Source organism: Pezoporus occidentalis, unplaced genomic scaffold, assembly GCF_034315485.1.
Source record: "Pezoporus occidentalis ecotype Australia unplaced genomic scaffold, CSIRO_AGI_Poc_V1 ctg70, whole genome shotgun sequence".
Lineage (NCBI taxonomy): Eukaryota > Metazoa > Chordata > Aves > Psittaciformes > Psittacidae > Pezoporus > Pezoporus occidentalis.
In genome coordinates this window covers 3262324-3279712 of record NW_026916053.1, presented here as the reverse complement: position 1 = coordinate 3279712, position 17389 = coordinate 3262324, and the positions used below count along the sequence as shown (strand labels likewise).

The 17389-nt window shown below is 50.7% G+C and overlaps 1 protein-coding gene across 2 annotated transcripts in view; it reads left to right on the top strand.

The window, feature by feature from the left end:
- Positions 1 to 17389, top strand: part of LAMA5 (laminin subunit alpha 5) — an 84248-nt gene that overhangs the window by 31050 nt on the left and 35809 nt on the right. For both annotated transcript variants that reach the window (XM_062642193.1, XM_062642192.1), the window contains exons 3-13: positions 3678 to 3795; positions 6721 to 6839; positions 7189 to 7359; positions 7809 to 7906; positions 12247 to 12362; positions 13274 to 13392; positions 14127 to 14217; positions 14921 to 15055; positions 15499 to 15561; positions 16621 to 16761; positions 17122 to 17259. In XM_062642193.1, coding sequence (XP_062498177.1) covers positions 3678 to 3795; positions 6721 to 6839; positions 7189 to 7359; positions 7809 to 7906; positions 12247 to 12362; positions 13274 to 13392; positions 14127 to 14217; positions 14921 to 15055; positions 15499 to 15561; positions 16621 to 16761; positions 17122 to 17259 — 1309 coding nt within the window. The remainder of the gene's footprint in view (positions 1 to 3677; positions 3796 to 6720; positions 6840 to 7188; positions 7360 to 7808; positions 7907 to 12246; positions 12363 to 13273; positions 13393 to 14126; positions 14218 to 14920; positions 15056 to 15498; positions 15562 to 16620; positions 16762 to 17121; positions 17260 to 17389) is intronic.

The following is a 17389-nucleotide window of genomic DNA, read 5'->3' as shown; positions in this document are numbered from 1 at the left end:
CAAACACACAAAAAGGGCTGGAGTGGGTGGGAGATGGAGCAAATGCCCTCATCTCCGTCTTCCTCTGCTGGCTCCAGGACTTGCTCCATCCTTCTGGACACTGGGGCAGCCACAAGTGATTGTTACTAAGGAAATACACCAAATGCACTAACACAGCAGCAGCTGGATGGAGGGATGTTACTATCTTCAGAGAAAGCTGGTTGCTTATTGAAATACTGCCACAATTTCCTGGCTGAAAACTCATTTCATGTAAGCCCAGGCTACGGTCAAAGGTTGAATTGTACCTGGTGTGATTTTATAGGGGTGAGAACAAGGGATCTGCTTGACTGGAAACAAGTGTGTGCATCAGATCTGGTGCTTCACCTCCTTCTTCCATAGAGAAGGGAAACAATTTGCCTAAGGGACTGGGAGCATAGAGGTTTTTATTCATCTGACTGATAATAGGAGCTAAATCAAGGGTTTGGAAAAAAACCAGCCATTTCTCTTGCAATATTAGTTGGGCAGAACCGCACTGGAACTAAACATGGAATGAAAAGTCTGGCTTTTGTGCCAGCTCTATTTTTAGAGTTTACTGCTCCATCTCTGTATCTCTCTGAGATTTCTCAGCACATGCACTGGAAGCAGCAATCTGCCTTGATGTTTTCCGGCAGGATCTGATATTCTGCAAGATAAGGATGTGGGATGGAGCGACAGGGGACGGGCCAGATGTGACACAAATGCCTCTGAATACCAGGATACGGCTCCTGTTCCAGGATGGGGTTCACTGCGGTCAGACTCCTGGATGTTTTCAGTGCTCCATGTAGGAATGGGCATAGAGGGCAGTGAGTGTACATGTTGGCTGCCTTCTTTGTGTCCTAAAATTGCAGTCACGACTGGAACAAAACAGCAGCAGTCTGACAGCATGCAGCAGCGCTAGCAATGGGTTTGGGTACGGAGCTCAGGAATCATGTTTGGCTTTGAGTGCAGGATAGCAATATCCAAAGTGGGCTTTAGCTGAGATACTGTAGTTGGCCCAGCACTATCCAGTAAGAAGCCAGATGTTCTTTCCTGTGAAAAGCAGCAATAAATAGTTGGCATGCTCCCCTGGACTTGGATATTTAACCCTGCCACAGGGGTTGAGTCTGGCCTTTCAGCTCCCAGCAAGCACGGACACAGTTCTCCCCAGTGCCCAATGTGTGGACGTGTCTCCCATGACTTCAGATGTCCTGAAACCAGCTACATCGTCTTCCAGCTTGAGAGGGCTCGTGCGGGTCAGGAGCCTGTGCGTGCCCGACCCTGCCATTCCCCTGTCCCAGGAGTGCACACAGCAACCAAGCAGCACTGGTTCTTTTCTTGCCTGCTGTTTGCGCTTTGCAAAGCCCTGAGCCCCAGGCTTGGTTTTGCTTCAAGTCTCAGTGTGTAAAAGCTGACTCTCCCCAGGCACTGGTTTGGCTGGATCGTAACCCGTGTTCTCCAGAGGCAGGGGATTTCTGAGAGCTCCTAAAAGCGTGCGGAGTTTGGACTGGAGGACATTTCATAAGGAACATTTTATTTCCAGCACGAAGCTGGACAGTGAGGACCCCCCAGAAACTCCAGGGATTCACTGATGATGAACTCGGAGCTGGTTGTGCAAAAGGATAAATGCAGAAGATAGGGAAATGCCTCACATTGCTAGCACTGTGTTTGTGGTTGTTGTTCATTCAGGGCAGAGGATCTCCTGGTGCCTGGGACCAGAATGTGTGCAGCTATATGGGAGCTGCAGTGAATTTTGTCCACCTAAAAGCTATGCCAGATTCCAGCAGCAGCATTCATTTATTCCCTGTAGAATAAAGCTAGAGGAGGATTTACAGTGGAGGGAAGGTGTAACTGAACTTCACTGGTTGGTGTCAGCCCTGTTTCCGTGCCAAGAGGCAGATGTTGAGCTGTGAGAACTGGTCCTGCAGAGGAAGCAGCTGCTTGAGCTGCAGCCTCTTGGGCTTCACTAACAAGTAACAGCTCTGCAGAGGGGGTAAACAGGCAGAAAATGCTGCTCCTCCAAAAAAGCTTCATTTCATGTTCCTTGACTACATCATGGAGCTTGCAGAGGTAAGGCAGCAATTAGGTCTGGTTTTTCTCAGTCTGCTTGCAAGTCTTTTGACAGCAGGGAGCTGTGTTGGGTGACCACTTTGATATCTTAATTCCAGATGGCAGCAGTCCTTACCAGTGCAAACCCTGATAGTAGTGACAAATCCCATCCTCCTGCGCATCCACAGCTGGCCTCTGACCTGCTGTGCTTCAGGATCATGCAGAGTTCACTCCATCCTGAGCATCTGTGTGGAGTCCCTTTAGTCTGCCCCTGCATGTAAGTCCAGGTGCCAGCCTGCCATGGGAACCAGAGCAACCCCTGGTAAGAGGAGGAGAGGCTGCACCGGAGCCAGGGGAGCATCCAGCAGGAGCCTGAGGAAGTTTTTGTCTGTGTGTCCTGCTGAGGAGGAGAAAGAACTGATGCCAGTCCACAGGGATGAGTGCGCTTGTCTTCTCGCTCCATACCCACACAACAGCCCTCAGACCCCTCAGCTGAATGACCATAACGAGATGTGTGTTATGGATCACTTGATAGATTTAAATGCCTCTTCCTTGTCTCTTTTTCCCTTTAACAAGTCCTCCATGGATTGTCAGGGCTGCATTGGAGGCTTGTTATTATTAATGCTCATCCTCTGGCTCAGCGCTGTGTGTGGCTGGGGCAGAGCTGAGCTTCAGGCTGCTGTTCTGGCCCCTCCGCAGATGGTGACGGCAGGGGCAGGAGAGCTGAGACAGGCAGGGAGCCATCCTTTTCCTGCCCTTGTACAAGTGTCCCTCTGGATACCTGTTAGTCTTTGTGGGGATGTATGCTCATACAGCACCGCCTTTGTATGAGGAGAGATTCCTGAGCTATAAATCTCTGCTTTTCAACTGCTAAACTCCCTTTTGGGTTGTTTTTGACGTTAGGAATTTACTTTGATAACAGAACTTTATTTGCCTTTAAATATCACTTTGTGACAGGATGATGGAGTGGGGATTCTTGGAGCGAGCCTGTGCCAGCCGGGGAAGGGAAATTCTGCTGTGGCTTTTGTTTCCATCCAGCAGTGATATTTAGCTCTTTAAAGAGTACGTTTATTTTATGCTTGGCAGGGGTGTGTGTGCACACATCAGTGTCCAGACAGATGGGAGCAGCCCAAGCAAGTGCTGCTCTCCCCTCCCTGTGGCACCTGGGGAAGGGGAGCTGCTATGTGGAGAGCCTTAAGAACATGAAATAGAAGTAAGGATGTTGTAGTATTGTGTGCAAGGCTCAGTGGGAACCTGTTACCCCAAGAACAACCCAAAAGCCAAGGTCCACAGAACAGCTTCATGCCTATAGTGCTATGTATTGTAGTGCTGCCTGCTCCGGGCAAGGCTAAGTCTAAGGTGTCTCCTAGCACAACCTCCTGAGTACAGCCCATAGCTACAGAGTCTGTGTTCTGTTTGCATTCTGGTGGGAGCTGAGCTCCCTAATCTGGCTCTGCAGCAGCCATGTCATACTACGATCCTTTTAGATACGGAGGATTTTGCTCTGCAGGCTGCTTGTGAGCAGCAGCATCTGCAAAGTGCCAGCTCGTGTATTCAGCTTGGATCCCTCTAAGCTCTCCCTGGTTTTCACAATGCTTTGAGCAGCCAACTAACTCTGTGTTCCTTTCTTCCAGCTCTTCCACGTAGCGTATGTCCTGATCAAATTCGCCAATTCCCCTCGTCCTGACCTCTGGGTGCTGGAGAGATCTACTGACTTTGGCCTTACCTACGAGCCCTGGCAGTACTTTGCCTGTAAGTATGCCAGTGTTCCAAGGGAGCTGCAGCCTCATGCCAGGTGGTGGAGCCATGGTGAAGGCAGCTCTTTGAGGCTGGGGTTGGAGTTTTTTAGAGAATACTCATTGGTGCTCACCCAAATCTATGTGGATGCCAAGGCTGGCACAGTTGGACCTTGCTTGTCTAGGTCTGGAACGTGAGATTTCTTATCATCTCCTCCCTGCTGTCCTCTCTGTCTGTCCTGTACCACATCCAGACTGATGTATTTCAGCTCCTCCAGAAGCAAACAAGCTTCCAAGTAACAGAAAAGTCTGGATGCAGAAAACAGTCCCTTTGTGCTTATCAGCACTGGAGATCAGGTACAGCCTGTGCAGGGCAGGGAACTGTTCTCCTGCCACTGCGCAAGGTGGGATCAGAGGCTGCAAACAGTGGCTGCAGAGATCCAGTCTGTGCATTTGACTTCTCTGATTAAAACCTGATCCCTTTGTAGAAACAGCTGCTTCTACAACCCCCTTCTCCCGAAGGGTCTATGGGGTAGCCAGATGCTGAGGAACTTGTTAACCACCAGTTCCTCCCTGAAGCAGCCCCAGTAATTGGGAGAAGATGTGAGTTGAGATCTACAGCCAGAGCTTAAAACCTGGCAGGGACGGACCTCAGAGCCCTCAGAGGCCTTGCTGTGGGTTGCCCCTAAAGGCTCATATTTCTGGCTTACCTGTCAGCCTGTGCTTTAGGTTTGCTGGCCTTTTTTTGTGCAGCAAGAAGCATCTTGGGGTCTGTTACAGTCATGTTATTGCATGATCTGGGGCTGAGCAGGGAGCTCTTGCCCCACTTGCTTGTTTCTGTGTGCAGTGGCTGTGCTGCAATGACTGGAGTCCCCTTCCCTCCTGCAACACCAGTTCCCGTTACCACCCCCCCTTGAGAAGTGACGTGCAGTGATCCAGCCCAGTGGAAAATTCCCATGGAAATAAAGAGGTGGCTGCTCCAAAACCTGCCAGATTTGCTAGCACAACAAGTCCTTTGCAGAGGTTTATTTTTGGCCTGGGGAGTTCTGTAGGTGGTCTAATAAAAACACTGCTCAGCTCAGTAACAAGAGCTGTCAGAAACTGAAGCGTCCTCCAGAGACACCAGTGACCGTGCCCTGGGTGACACCATCCCCATGGGCTCAGCGCTGCCCCTCGAGCCCTGCTCATCACTGGGGTTGATGGATTCCCCAGGCTGCCCCGTGCTCCCCAGCCAGGCTGCTGAAGTGGTTTTGGGCTTATCCCTGTGGGGTCAGGGAGTGACTCATGGAAAGCATCTGCTGGTGCAGCTGAAGGGCTCTGGAGGGACCGTGGCAATGCAAATCCTCCATGCATCATGGCAGGGAGCTCCGTGCTTTCCTTGGCCACCAAAGGAGAGGCAGGAACGCTGGGGAGAGCACCACTGGTGGTGGTGTTTATCTGCATGAAGGATTCCCCCCACAGCGTTTCAAATGGGGACAGGACATGAAAGATGCTCAGTCCCAGCTGCCCATGCAGGCCCATAGAGCCTCAGCTCATCGTGTTGTGCAGGATCAGCCCACTTTGTCTCCCTTTGCTGGGCAGTGCCGCCGTGGAGGGGCAGGCAGCCGTAGCACAGTGAGACTCTGCCCTTTCCTCTGCTTAGGGTAGGCTTCTGCAGTTTGTTCCCTTAAAGCACTGCTGTGGTTTAAGGCTGATGGGTTGCTCTGGTTTAGCTCAAAGAGCCCGGTCTCTGGCTCACATGGTTGTGCAGGTTGCAGTAACTGGAGGAGTTCTTTGGTTTTCCTGAGTTAGCTGCTCTTGCTGAGCATCTTGTCTCCATGCCCAGCCACAAAATGATGGAAATCCATCATCTTGAGCCAGTGGTGACAGGCTCCTCACCTGGGGCTTCAGAATAAATTGCCTTTAAAAAAGCATCTGGTGAAGCTAAAGCTTGGTGGCCAGGGACCTGATGTTAAATGTTTCCACACCATCTTCCTGTGGATGCAACTGAGCTCCTGCTGTTGCCAAAACAGTGTTTCATGGAGTGAGGCCACGTTGCTGGAGATGAAGTAACAGAGAGGTGAAGGCAGGGGAGGCAGTAGCTCAGTGTGCTCCCCCCTTCCTGTTCCTCCTGACTGGCTTAGCCTACTGGTGCAGCACGTGGAGTGACGGGCATGCCTTCTGGAGGCACATTGCAACAGATCTGAGGGATTATTCCCATGAATCAGGTTGATGTTTCCCCAGCAGCTCCCTGTGAGCTGAGCAGCGCTGGCAGGAGCAGCAGGTTCTGTTGGCTGCCTTCTCTTTCTTCTCCCTCGGGAACATTGCACTGCTGAGAGCTCCTGGCACAGGTGAAAGGGGATTAGGAAGGAACAGCCTTTGCCCCAGACTCTTCCCTGGGGGAACAGTCCCTGAGAGCGGCACTGTGTGGGTTTTGGCATGGGTAGATCCGGGTGCTCACCATCCTGCACAATGGGGTCCTGAACTGCCCCACCATGTTCACTTGGCTCTGCCAGCACAGGGATGTCAGACATCCTTGGGGACGAGTGCTGGACTTGCAGGAGGAGCCGTGCAGAGAAGCCAGGACATTCCTACAGCAGCAAGGAGAGCCTTGGCATGCAGTTCCCAAAGCAGGTTGCAGGGCCAGCAGTGTGACGGCCTTTAGCCAGCCTTGCATTGCCACTTAGTGGCAGTAGCCCTAGATTGCTGTCGCCAAAGGGTGGTTATGGGTGCCCTTGGCATTTCTGTGGTGACTATGGCTTGTGGTTGCTCCCACTGTGTGGTTCTGTGCTGGCTCACTCCTTGGGACCATAAGGAGCCATGTGAATATGATGGTACAAGCTCCTCCATCAGCAGAGCTCTAGCAGCACAGAGCCCTTCCTCAGTTCAGCACAAGCAGTGTGGGAAAACCAATACAGGGCTCTGAATTGTTCCTTTTCTCTCATCTCGGGTGGATGAACAGCTTCCAAGAGAGACTGCATTGAGAAGTTTGGACTGCAAACAGTGGATCGTATCACCAGGGATGACCACGCCATCTGCACCACAGAATACTCCCGGATTGTGCCTTTAGAAAATGGGGAGGTGAGAGCTGCACGTTTCCATCCCCTGGGGTCTCCAGGGTTTCTCGGTGACCAGAGGTGTTCTTATTGACTTTTGGATGCCACTTAAACTACTCAGTTAAACCAGATGAGGCTGGCAGGGAACCAATTCAGTTGTCTTGAAGGGAGGTAAGGATTGGGATCGGCTGAGGGAGGGGTTAATTTCCTCCACCTTACAGATTTGTTTTCATAGAGTCACAGAATGGTTTGGGTTGAAAAGGACCTTAAATATCATCTGGTTCCCACCCCCTGCCATGGGCAGGAACGCTTCCACTAGGCCAGGTAGCTCCAAGCCCCATCCAATGTGGCTTTTTCCCTCCTTGCCTTCACAGATTGTTGTCTCTCTGGTGAACGGGCGCCCAGGAGCCATGAACTTCTCCTACTCACCTCTCCTGCGGAACTTCACAAAGGCCACCAACATCAGACTGCGCTTCCTGCAGACCAACACGCTGCTCGGGCACCTCATGGGCAAAGCTTTAAGGGATCCTACGGTGACAAGGAGGGTAAGGCAGACCTTGATACCTCTTGCTAATGAGATGGAAGTGTTGGAGGGCCGTGCGTGCCACCTCTGGGGAGAAGACATCCCTGGATGCTGCCCATGGGGACTTGCTCTCTCTGTACTTGTGCTCCCCAATGTCTGCAGCAATGTCTCTGCTGCTGTGGCTGGAGCTGGAGGCTGCTTGGGAAGAGATTGCTTAGCACCAACAGCATGAAACTGGGAAGTGCCTCCTGGCATCACGTGGCTTTCTGGCTGTGCTAGGAGACCTGACTTATAGCTGATGGGCTCTGTTAGCAGTGATGGGTCTTACAATAGGTAGATATTGCAGCCTGCAGGGTCCAGCTTGTCATTGTAAGGGAAATATTCCAACACATCACTTTGCTGCTGAGTCCAGGGCGCTCATGAAGCTTATTCATAAAGATACTAATGGCCAACTTTTCTTGTGCTCTCCAGTATTACTACAGCATCAAAGATATCAGCATTGGAGGGCGCTGTGTCTGCCACGGCCACGCAGACGTCTGTGATGCCAAAGATCCCAATGACCCTTACAGGTACATTTTCCAATGTTCTTTGTAAAAGTGTTTGAATTGTGCTAAGAGTGGAAGATTCCAGTGGGAATTGTGTCCTGGCCTGAGCTCATAGTTGCGCCAGCACTGTTGTTCTTAGCTCTGCCCTGAGAGGGGATCCCAAATTGGTCCAGCTAAAGTAGCAGAAACTAAGTGCTCTGTTTAAACAGGCTGTTTTTCAGCTAGATCAGCTCCCTGATCTGGTTTTCCTGCCCATTTTGCCATCCCCATGGGAGCAGTGCTGGAATGGGAAGGTGGCTGCACAGAGACAGTACTGTTATTGAACATGGAGCTTTCTCCCAGGGCTGGTTTCTGAACTTGCCCAGAGAAGTCTCTTGCTTCCTTCATGGCTTCTTAAGCATTAGGGCAATGCTTTCATGAACAGATGCTCTCCCAAGAAACCAGAGACTCTACTGCCCATTTCTACTCATAAGAACCATAAATTGGTTCTATTACATAGCTAAACAACTACTCTTTGCAAAAGAACAAGAGCATGCAAAGCAGTTACTTTTTGGCTCATGGGACTCTTCCCATCTGCCTTGGCAACTTGAAATGCCAAAGAGCTGCTTCAAACCATGAAAGTTTGCTTCTTAGCCATCTGTTTGCAGCCTGAATATTGCCTTTATGAAAGCGATGGCTAGATTCAGCTGGACGAAGGAAGCTTATATTTCTTTCTCATCAGGATCATGTACAGCTTTTGGATCTTCTAAAATGAAGTTCCACTGAGTCCCAGCCAAGGTTAAAGGTGCTAAGCACTAAAACAAAGATGTATTGGGAAGCAAGCCTGCCTTAGTAAGCCAAACTCTGACAAAGGGAAGTTCATAAATATTTGAATGCACAGTTCCTTGGTTTTGTTTTAGCCTTTGGTGCTGCTGGATGCAGCGTCGGTGTCCTAGGGCAAAAGCACTTCATGCTGCTAAGTGATTCTTTAACATCTTGGTGTACTGTTGGCTTGGGGTTTTCCAGGAAGCGAGGGAGAATTGAAGGAGTTGTGTTGGGAATCTTTGTTCAGTGCCACTTCTCCTGACAACTGTCTCTGCCTCCCCAAATTCTCCTCCTCCACTCTCATTGGGATGCATTTCTCATCTTCGCCCTTGGCCACAAACCATGCTCTAATGTTGCAGCACATGTTCTTAAGCAGCTGTTGCATTTCACACAGAGCAGATCGTGCTTGCCAGGAGGAGAAAACATTTCCTACTTGGGTGCTTTGTACAGTCAGCACAGAACATCTGTAAAGCCCTTTGGGATACATCAGGACAAAGCGGCTGGGTAAACAGAACTTCTCTTGGCATTGCTGTACCCTGTTAGCAAGCCCAGGAGCACGGAGAAGTCAGCAGAAATACAATACTTTCAGTTGAGAAAATGAGTAATTGGTGAAATGCTGCTGTTCTCCAAGGCTCCAGCAGCAGCTGTGTGCAGCCTTCCCACTGAAGTGGGCACTGCTGGGCAGTCATCCCACCCCTCCTGCCCTCAGGTAGCCCAGAGGCAGCATGCTGATACCTGCCATAACACTGCATGGCAAGAGGCATTGCAAAGGCAGTTTGGGCTCAGCTGCACTGTCCCTTCTTGTCGTGGGTCCCAGCTGTCAGAAACGTGTCACTTCTTCAGAAACCTCTGCAACCCATCTGAGTAGGAGTGTGCTGTGTCCCTCTGCACACGTCCTGCCTCTTCAGACGCTGATGTGTGACAGCAACAGGGCAAGGAAATGCAAATAGAGGGAGATGAGGAATGTGAATTGGCCCAGTGCTATTAAAAATCCCAGTTATGCCTCAGCCTGTCTGGGAGGTCTCTGCCTCTCATTTTAACTTCTCTCTTCTGCACATGCCTGTGTTTCTTGTGCCTGTTGCCCAAAAAGGCAGGATGAGCACTTTGATAGAGGTGAGGTGAGCTAGAAATCTTGGCAGAGGCTTTAGGACATGATGGAGCATGTTTGTGAGCTGACTTCCTGGCCATAAATGATAATGTTTACCCAGCTTTGGAAAGCTTCTCTGAAGTGCCAAGTTACGGAGGCTGCACATCCAGCTGTGTGAAGCTGGTAGCACGTCTGATCCCTGCATGTGTGTGTGCACGGGTGTCAGTGTGTGGAGGTACAGCCTCCTCAAGGGGCTTTGCATTTGTTGCAACTGTCTCTCTTCACCCCAGAATCCAATGGGCTGCATTAAGGGACATTGTCCTGGTTAAAGGTGAACACCAGAGGATCAGGCATAAACCTTTCTCCTGGCAAACCCCCTGAGCAGTGAGAAAAGCATCAGCAGGGACCTGGCACGTTGCAGACAGAGAGCCTAGACAGGAACCATGTGCTGATGTGAGCTCAGGGGAGCCCTGCAAGTGCTCTGCTTCTGCCTTGTAAGAGCAACTCTCTCTGTGGGTTCATTGCCCCATCACGGGTGCCACAAGAGAGGAGACAACCGCGAAGTCCAGCTGGTGCTTCTGTGCATGATGCTGAAGATAACCAGCAAGACAACAGCAGCCTGACTGGTTAGAAGCAGATCTGCAGGAGGAGGTCAAGGATGCTTTCCCATAGCTGAATCCTGAATCTTGCCCATTGTGGAAGGGGAAAGCACCGTGTGTACTGGTAGATCTGTGAATCCCTTTTGCAGGTGATTTTCCCTCAGTACAATGAGAAGCAGTCAGAGGAAGGGGCTGTTTTTTCTTGGCTGTGCTACTCAGATGTCCTGGTCAAAGGCAGATGCAGTGCTTGTGTGCTGCTCTCAGTCTGACTCAGCTGCTTGCTGGAAACTGTTCTTAGTCTCTGTTACTGAGCATCAATGCCACTGGGAAGATTGTGGTTTTGTTTTTTATGGCAGGATGACCAGGAAATATGTGCTATGTGAACACAGCCTCTCCCTCTTCTTCCTTGTATATATTCAATCAATGAAACATGTAAATATTGTGGCTTGTGCATATTTGTGCATAATTCACTCGCAGCACAGACTCGGCACAAGGTGCTGTAAAGCTGCTGTGATAGATGAGCTCTCCGAGAGGTCGTTGCTAACTCTGGACAGCAGAGACTAAATAAATAGCTCCTCCCCCATCTGCAATGTGCATCTTTACTCATTGAGTGCCATCTATTTGCATTCTGGGAACTGAACCAGTGCTTTCAAACATCTTGAACATTAAAGAGCCGGGGTGTGTGGTTGGAGCCACGTCCTCCAGCCAGGGAGATTAACATTGCTCAGCAGGTTTACACGTTGCCTGACTCAGTGACCATCTTTCTCCACACATATGTATATGGCTGAAGCAAACACACTTGAGTGTTGCCCCAAAATTTCAGACCATCCCATATTTCATTATAATGAGTTCACTTCTCCCATGCTCTGGCTGTTCTCTGTACATACCCTTGCAGGTCCCACATCTCAAAAACACGTGTAGGTGGAAAGCACTCAGCTCACTGCAGCCTTGGTGGAGCGTGTCCGCGCTCCTGCATCTCACCCAGAATGACTGCTCCATTTGTTCCTAATGTTTTAAGAAATTACATTTATTTTTAAACACGGCTTTTGAATGGAAAAGCATTGAAGGAGGGAGAGATGGGAGTGGCAGCCCAGCCCTGAGGGGAAATGAGTAATAACAGATAAAAGCTGGAACATGCTGTATTATCCATAAGTCTAATACAACAGAAAGCGTTTGTGTTGGATGGGAATCGCCTTCTGCTAAGTGGAAGTTTTGGAGGTGATGTCACTGATGTTAATGAATCACCGTTGCGGTCGAGCAGGGACAAGATCCATCAGTCCAGGGCTGAGATTTCTTGTCTGGTGCCTCCGGAGCCGCCTGTTTACCCAGCACAGCCTGGCCTGGGCAGAGCAGGAGGTGCATTGCACAGGGAGCGTGGGGCCAGCATCTACTAAAGGGCTTAATTCAAGTTTCATGGCCTTCCTCTCTCAAGCACAGGTATTCCTGGAGGAGCAGATGGGAACCATGTGGCCCCATCCCTCTCCAGCTCTGGGCTACCATTTATTCCTTTCTCGCTACCCCTGCGCAGTAGTGGAGACATCTTTGTGCACCATGCTACTCCCTCTCAAGTTATTCACTTCAGCTGGCTGCTACATCCAACCATTTCCCATGTTATTGTCTGGCTAGGCAGTGGCACACTGATTTTAATCTAATCCTCGTCTCCCTGCGAAGAAAATAAGAGTGATGCTGGAGAAGGAAGAGAGAGAATGGCACTGGAGGAGCAAGTTTGGCTTAGAAAACATACAAATCGGCAATTCAAATGTTAAAAAAAGCCTTAAAAGCCTCTTTTTAGACTATTTGGATTAACAAACATCCCTTATTTGATCCCTGTCATGGCCACAGGCTCGGCTGTACCATGTTCCTCTCCCTTGCAGGCTGCAGTGCGACTGCCAGCACAACACCTGCGGCGGGTCCTGTGATCAGTGCTGCCCCGGCTTCAACCAGTTCCCGTGGAAGCCTGCCACTGCCGACAGCGCGAATGAATGCCAGCGTGAGTTGGAGTGGGGTTTTCCTTCCTTTCCCAGCTGCTTTGCAAGGCACAGCTTGCCCTGTGCTCCACCAGCTCCTTGGTGCAGTGCAGAGAAGCTGTTCACTGCAGTGGTGGGGTTTGTGGTGTGGGGCATTGCGGGAAGTGACGGTCACTGGCACTGCAAGAGAGAACACTTTGCACAGTGGTTACTTGTGCTCAGTCGAGGCTCACACAGGGAGGTCCATTAGGTCTAATGGGACTTTGATTCTGCTTCTGTTCCTGTTCCTCCCCCGTGTCCAAGGGTTCGTGCAGACAAGACTCGTTGCTCAATTCTTTCTCCAAGATGAATTACATTTGGATGTGTTTACACACAGGATGTCTTTATTTGTCCAAAGAAACCTTTGGTACATGCCGACAGTGGAATTTATGCTGCACTGGGAATGCAGAGCGTGGAGCATAGTTACCTCAGACAGTCTCTTATAAACTCAGGGCAGCAAAGGACAGCTGGATCTCAATCTTGTGGCTTTGTAAAGAGCACCCTCACTGAGTGCTCACCTCTATCCTGAGTGGGATAGAAGAGGCAAGAATGTTGCCCTCTAAACCAGACTACTTGAGGCCCCATAGTTGGGTAATTTCTTTCTTGTCTATACATGCCTGCACATATTTTACTTCTGATTTTGTGCCTGCTGCATTCTTCCAGTGCAGACTGGGCTTTGTGAGAGAGTTGCTGCTTCTGTGGCTTTGAGCTAGAGCACTTCTGGGAGCTTGACTGCTCACATAACCACCCAGATGCATTCAACCATCTTTCCTCGTTGAAAAGTAACCCATCCAAAGTCAAACCCACAAGACAGAGTTCTTATCTGAAGATCCAGCTGGTGACTGAAGGGTCTCCATGGACTGGTGGCTTAGCTAACATCTGTCTGTATTTTCAGCTTGCAATTGCAATGGCCATGCCTATGACTGCTACTACGACCCAGAGGTGGACCGCCACAAAGCCAGCAAAAGTCATGAGGACAAGTTTGAAGGGGGAGGTGTTTGCATTGACTGTCAGGTAGGCCTGAAGAGCTCCTGTGTTTGTTTCTGCTGTTGCTGGCAGCTCCACCAACCCCTCATACACCCCCTTACCTAGAAATTTAGTCTCAGCTATAGATTAAAGGAATGTGCACCAGTAATGAAAGCAGCACTTGGCTTTGTAGCTGTCCCCAGGGTAGCAACATTACCTTTCTGATGCTTTAGGGTTAGATCTGCACTGGGAGGGACAGATTGGTGCTGAGCACATTGGGAAGTCCCTGCCTGGTTTGCAGTGCTCAGGTGCTGCCACCTCTCTGGGTCTTTCTCTGACCACCAAAATGCCAGCCTCCTCAGTCTCTAAAGTTCCCAATGGAAGTGGGGAGAGTGGCTCTTCTGCTCCCAGGGTGACTGTGAGCTGGTTAATTCGTGTCACGGTATGAAACTTTTAGCTGTACTGTCTTGCTGGGAGGAAACAGATTGCTCCCATCCTCTTAGAACAGAGTGGGCAGGGCGTTTTACCATCTGAAGCAAGTGAAATGGGCTCAAGGTCAGTATGAACCTGAAACTCATACTGTGTTTACAGGAGGATGCAGTTTGCAGGAAATGCTTTGTTTTCAAATTGATGTACGTGGAATTTTGAGCAGATTTAGGTCTTCTGTGTGCTGACACTGCTGAGCTGCTTCCTCTGACCCTGAAGCTGTTAGGACATCTTGCAGATGAACATCAATCCTGCAGGTAGAGAAACTGATGCCCTCCTAACCCACTGTTTTTCAGCATCACACCACCGGCATTAACTGCGAGAGGTGCATCCCAGGATACTACCGCTCCCCTAACCACCCCATCGACTCTCCATACATTTGCTATCGTGAGTGTGATCTCCTCTGCAGGCTGTAGATACTGTTCTGGACTTGGTGGCACTGGGAAGGGTGGTCTGCAGGATTGGGCTGGGAGATGTTTCTGGTATAGCGAATCTGGCATCATGATGTGGCCACATGGTTGGTTCCTGCTGCAGCTGGTACAGATGTGTGTGTGCATGCTGGCAGTATGTATGCCTGCAGTCTCTGTGTAATCAGAAGTGGTGGCGTGTTCTAAGGCTGGACTTAGCTAAAAATGTGTTGTCCCCCTTGCTGTTCCCAGAGGGAAATCATGTCTTAGCTGTCATCTCTGTACTCTTTCAGCTGGCAATTGCAGACCATTGGTCTCCCTACCCTAAGGGAGGGATTTCTAGACAGCAGTGTGTTATAGGCTTGCTGGGGAGCCCAGCTCAGTCTGGGGGCTGTGACACATCAGCTCTTTTGCATTGTTGCCATCACCACCACCTCTCTTGGGCATTTGGGATCTCCTGGAGAATCCAATCAGGACTGTGCTGCTTTACCTGGGACCTCACAGTGGGACAAGGACAGCGGCAGCAGTTCCTCTAAACCAGACCCGATCTCTATTTTTGGAGAGTATTTGCAGAAGATGGGGGGGTCTTTTCCAGAGGCTCTGTGTTGTAGTGATGCTTCTGTGGTGCTCATGGCTAGCGAGGGTCTCAGTGACAACCGCTGCTGGCTTGTCCTTCCCTGCAGGGTGTAACTGTGAGTCTGACTTCACTGATGGTACCTGTGAGGACCTCACCGGCCGCTGTTACTGCAAACCCAATTACACCGGGGAGCACTGCGATGCCTGCGCCGAGGGATACCTCGACTTCCCCCACTGCTACCGTAAGTGGGGGCTGTGGGGCTGTGGTCGCATCTGGGACCCCATAGATACGGTGGGTGCAGGAAGAGCCAGCAGCTCGAGTTGGGGCTGCCCTCCGGGTACCTTTCCCCTATGCCATGTGGCAGTTCCCAGGAAGTGTTCTTGCAGGTGGGGACAAGTCAAAGGTTGGCTTGGGTGGAAGCTGGAGCAGAGCTGAGCTGGGCTGAACCAAGCTCTTTGTAGTCAACAGAAGCTTCCCTTTCGGCTGTGGTCTCATCTCTCTGTGAAAGTCATCTTTCCAGAGCTCAGGTTAAGAATGGCTGTAATGGATCTTTGTTCAGTGGGATATCTGCCCCTTGTTCCATGTTCCACATCTGCATTCAGCCTGTTCAGCTTTGGGACTGTCAACCCCTTGATATCCCGACATGATTTCTGTGATCTGTGCAATGTTTCTTTCTCTGTGCAGCCATTCCAGCTTTCACTCACAACGATACTGGAGAACAAGTGCTTCCAGCAGGACAGATAATAAGTAAGCAGTGCAGTTTTTCTTGATTTTTTTCTCAGTCACCATCCTATCATTTCTGTTATATCTCACCATCCAATGCAAGATCAGGTCTTCAGCTTATAGGGCACCTATGTTGTGAGACAGCCTTGACACAGAGTGGTTTTGAGAGAGGATGCAGCTGATGGGGATGTCCCTTCTGGCCTCCCTGTAAAAGGAACATCCCCTAAGATCACAGAGGGGCTGTGGCTGAGCTGGAACCTGAGCTGAGTTCTCCAAAATCTCAGCCTTTGGGTCCACATATGAACCTGTCCTTCTGCTTGCCAACTTGCTTGCCCTGTGTTTTCCATGTGGTGGGTCCATGCTGATGGCCCCTCTGCCCAGAGCATCTTGCTGTGTTGCTTTCTCTGTTGTTTTGAAAGCTCACCCATGCCTTCATCCCTGCTCCCCTCCACCTCCCTCCTCTCATATCCTCACTCGTCTCAATTAATTTCCCTTGAGCTTTTTTGTCTCTTTTCCCACCGAATCCTCCCCTGTCTCATGCTCCCCAGTGCGCTCCAGATAACCTTTTCCTTCCTCTGATATTTTAAACTCTGTCTTCCAGACAGAGTTTTCTTTCCTGAGCTGCAGTGTCTCACTTCCTTTCTCATTTCCCCACCTCCCCTTCCCTCTCCCACCTCTGCTGCTGTTGGTGAAGGCAGGCCTGGCCTCAGCACCACTTGCCTGCAGCACCCACTTGCCCTGGTAGTGGGAAGGTCTCGGGTGCAACCGAGCATGGAGTGGCCAGAGAAAGCCCAAACCCCAGCCTGGTTGGCTGAAGGCTCTCGTTGTTCTGCACACCTCTTGTGCAATGCTGCACTGAATCAGCTCTGTGACTGAGGTCTCCCAACTACCCTGTGAGCCTGGTGGGCTCATCACCCGAGCAGGGTTTGGTTAGAACATTTGCATCTGGTGGGAAGGTTATTAGGAGGCAAATGCTTGAGTTGTTGCCTCTCGTGCCTCCCCTGTCCTTATGTATCATCTGCCCAGCAGCAGAGGTCGACTGACAGCTATGTGTGGTGTTTCTTGTGTGTGTCCCTGCTCCAGACTGTGATTGCTATGCCGGTGGGACCGAAGGCAACGCCTGTCGCAAAGACCCTCGGGTGGGGATGTGTGTGTGCAAGCCCAACTTCCAGGGAACACACTGTGACCAGTGCTCCCCCGGCCACTACGGACCCAGCTGCCAGCGTGAGTGACTCAGGGTTAGCAGCCCCAGGCTCGCCCTGCTGGGGGGGAGCGTGCCTGCCCCTGTCCCCCACTCACACTGGAATTCTCCAGCCCCACTTCCAAGTAACAAATTCCCATGATTTTTTGCTGGTATTTTCCACCCAGCCCTGACCCTCCAGCATCCTCCCAGCCTGGGGGGCTCTTGAGAAATTCCCTATGGATATAAGCTATGGGCCAGGCACACTTGTTGTCAGCTGTGTCCCCCATGGTTTCTCCAATGACTTCATTTCCACCCCAGAGGAACAGGCGCTCTGGTTCCTTTCCTAGGGAGGGGAAAGATGAAGAAGCTGCTTATTTATTAGTGCCCCTGTTGCTTTCCAGCCTGCCAGTGCTCCGGCCCTGGTCAGTACGATGGCACCTGCGACAGCGAGACAGGGCAGTGTCTGTGTCGAACGGGATTTGAAGGGCACTTGTGTAACCAGTGTGCTCCTGGCTACTTCAACTACCCGCTGTGCCAGCGTGAGTATCTGTCAGCTGTGGGCCTGGGTGGGCATGCACAAAGCCAGAGTGTTCTGGCAGGGTTCTGAAGGACTGGAAAGTGGTTTTATGGGTGTTTTAGAGGGTATAGCAAAGGGTAAAGATCAAGTTT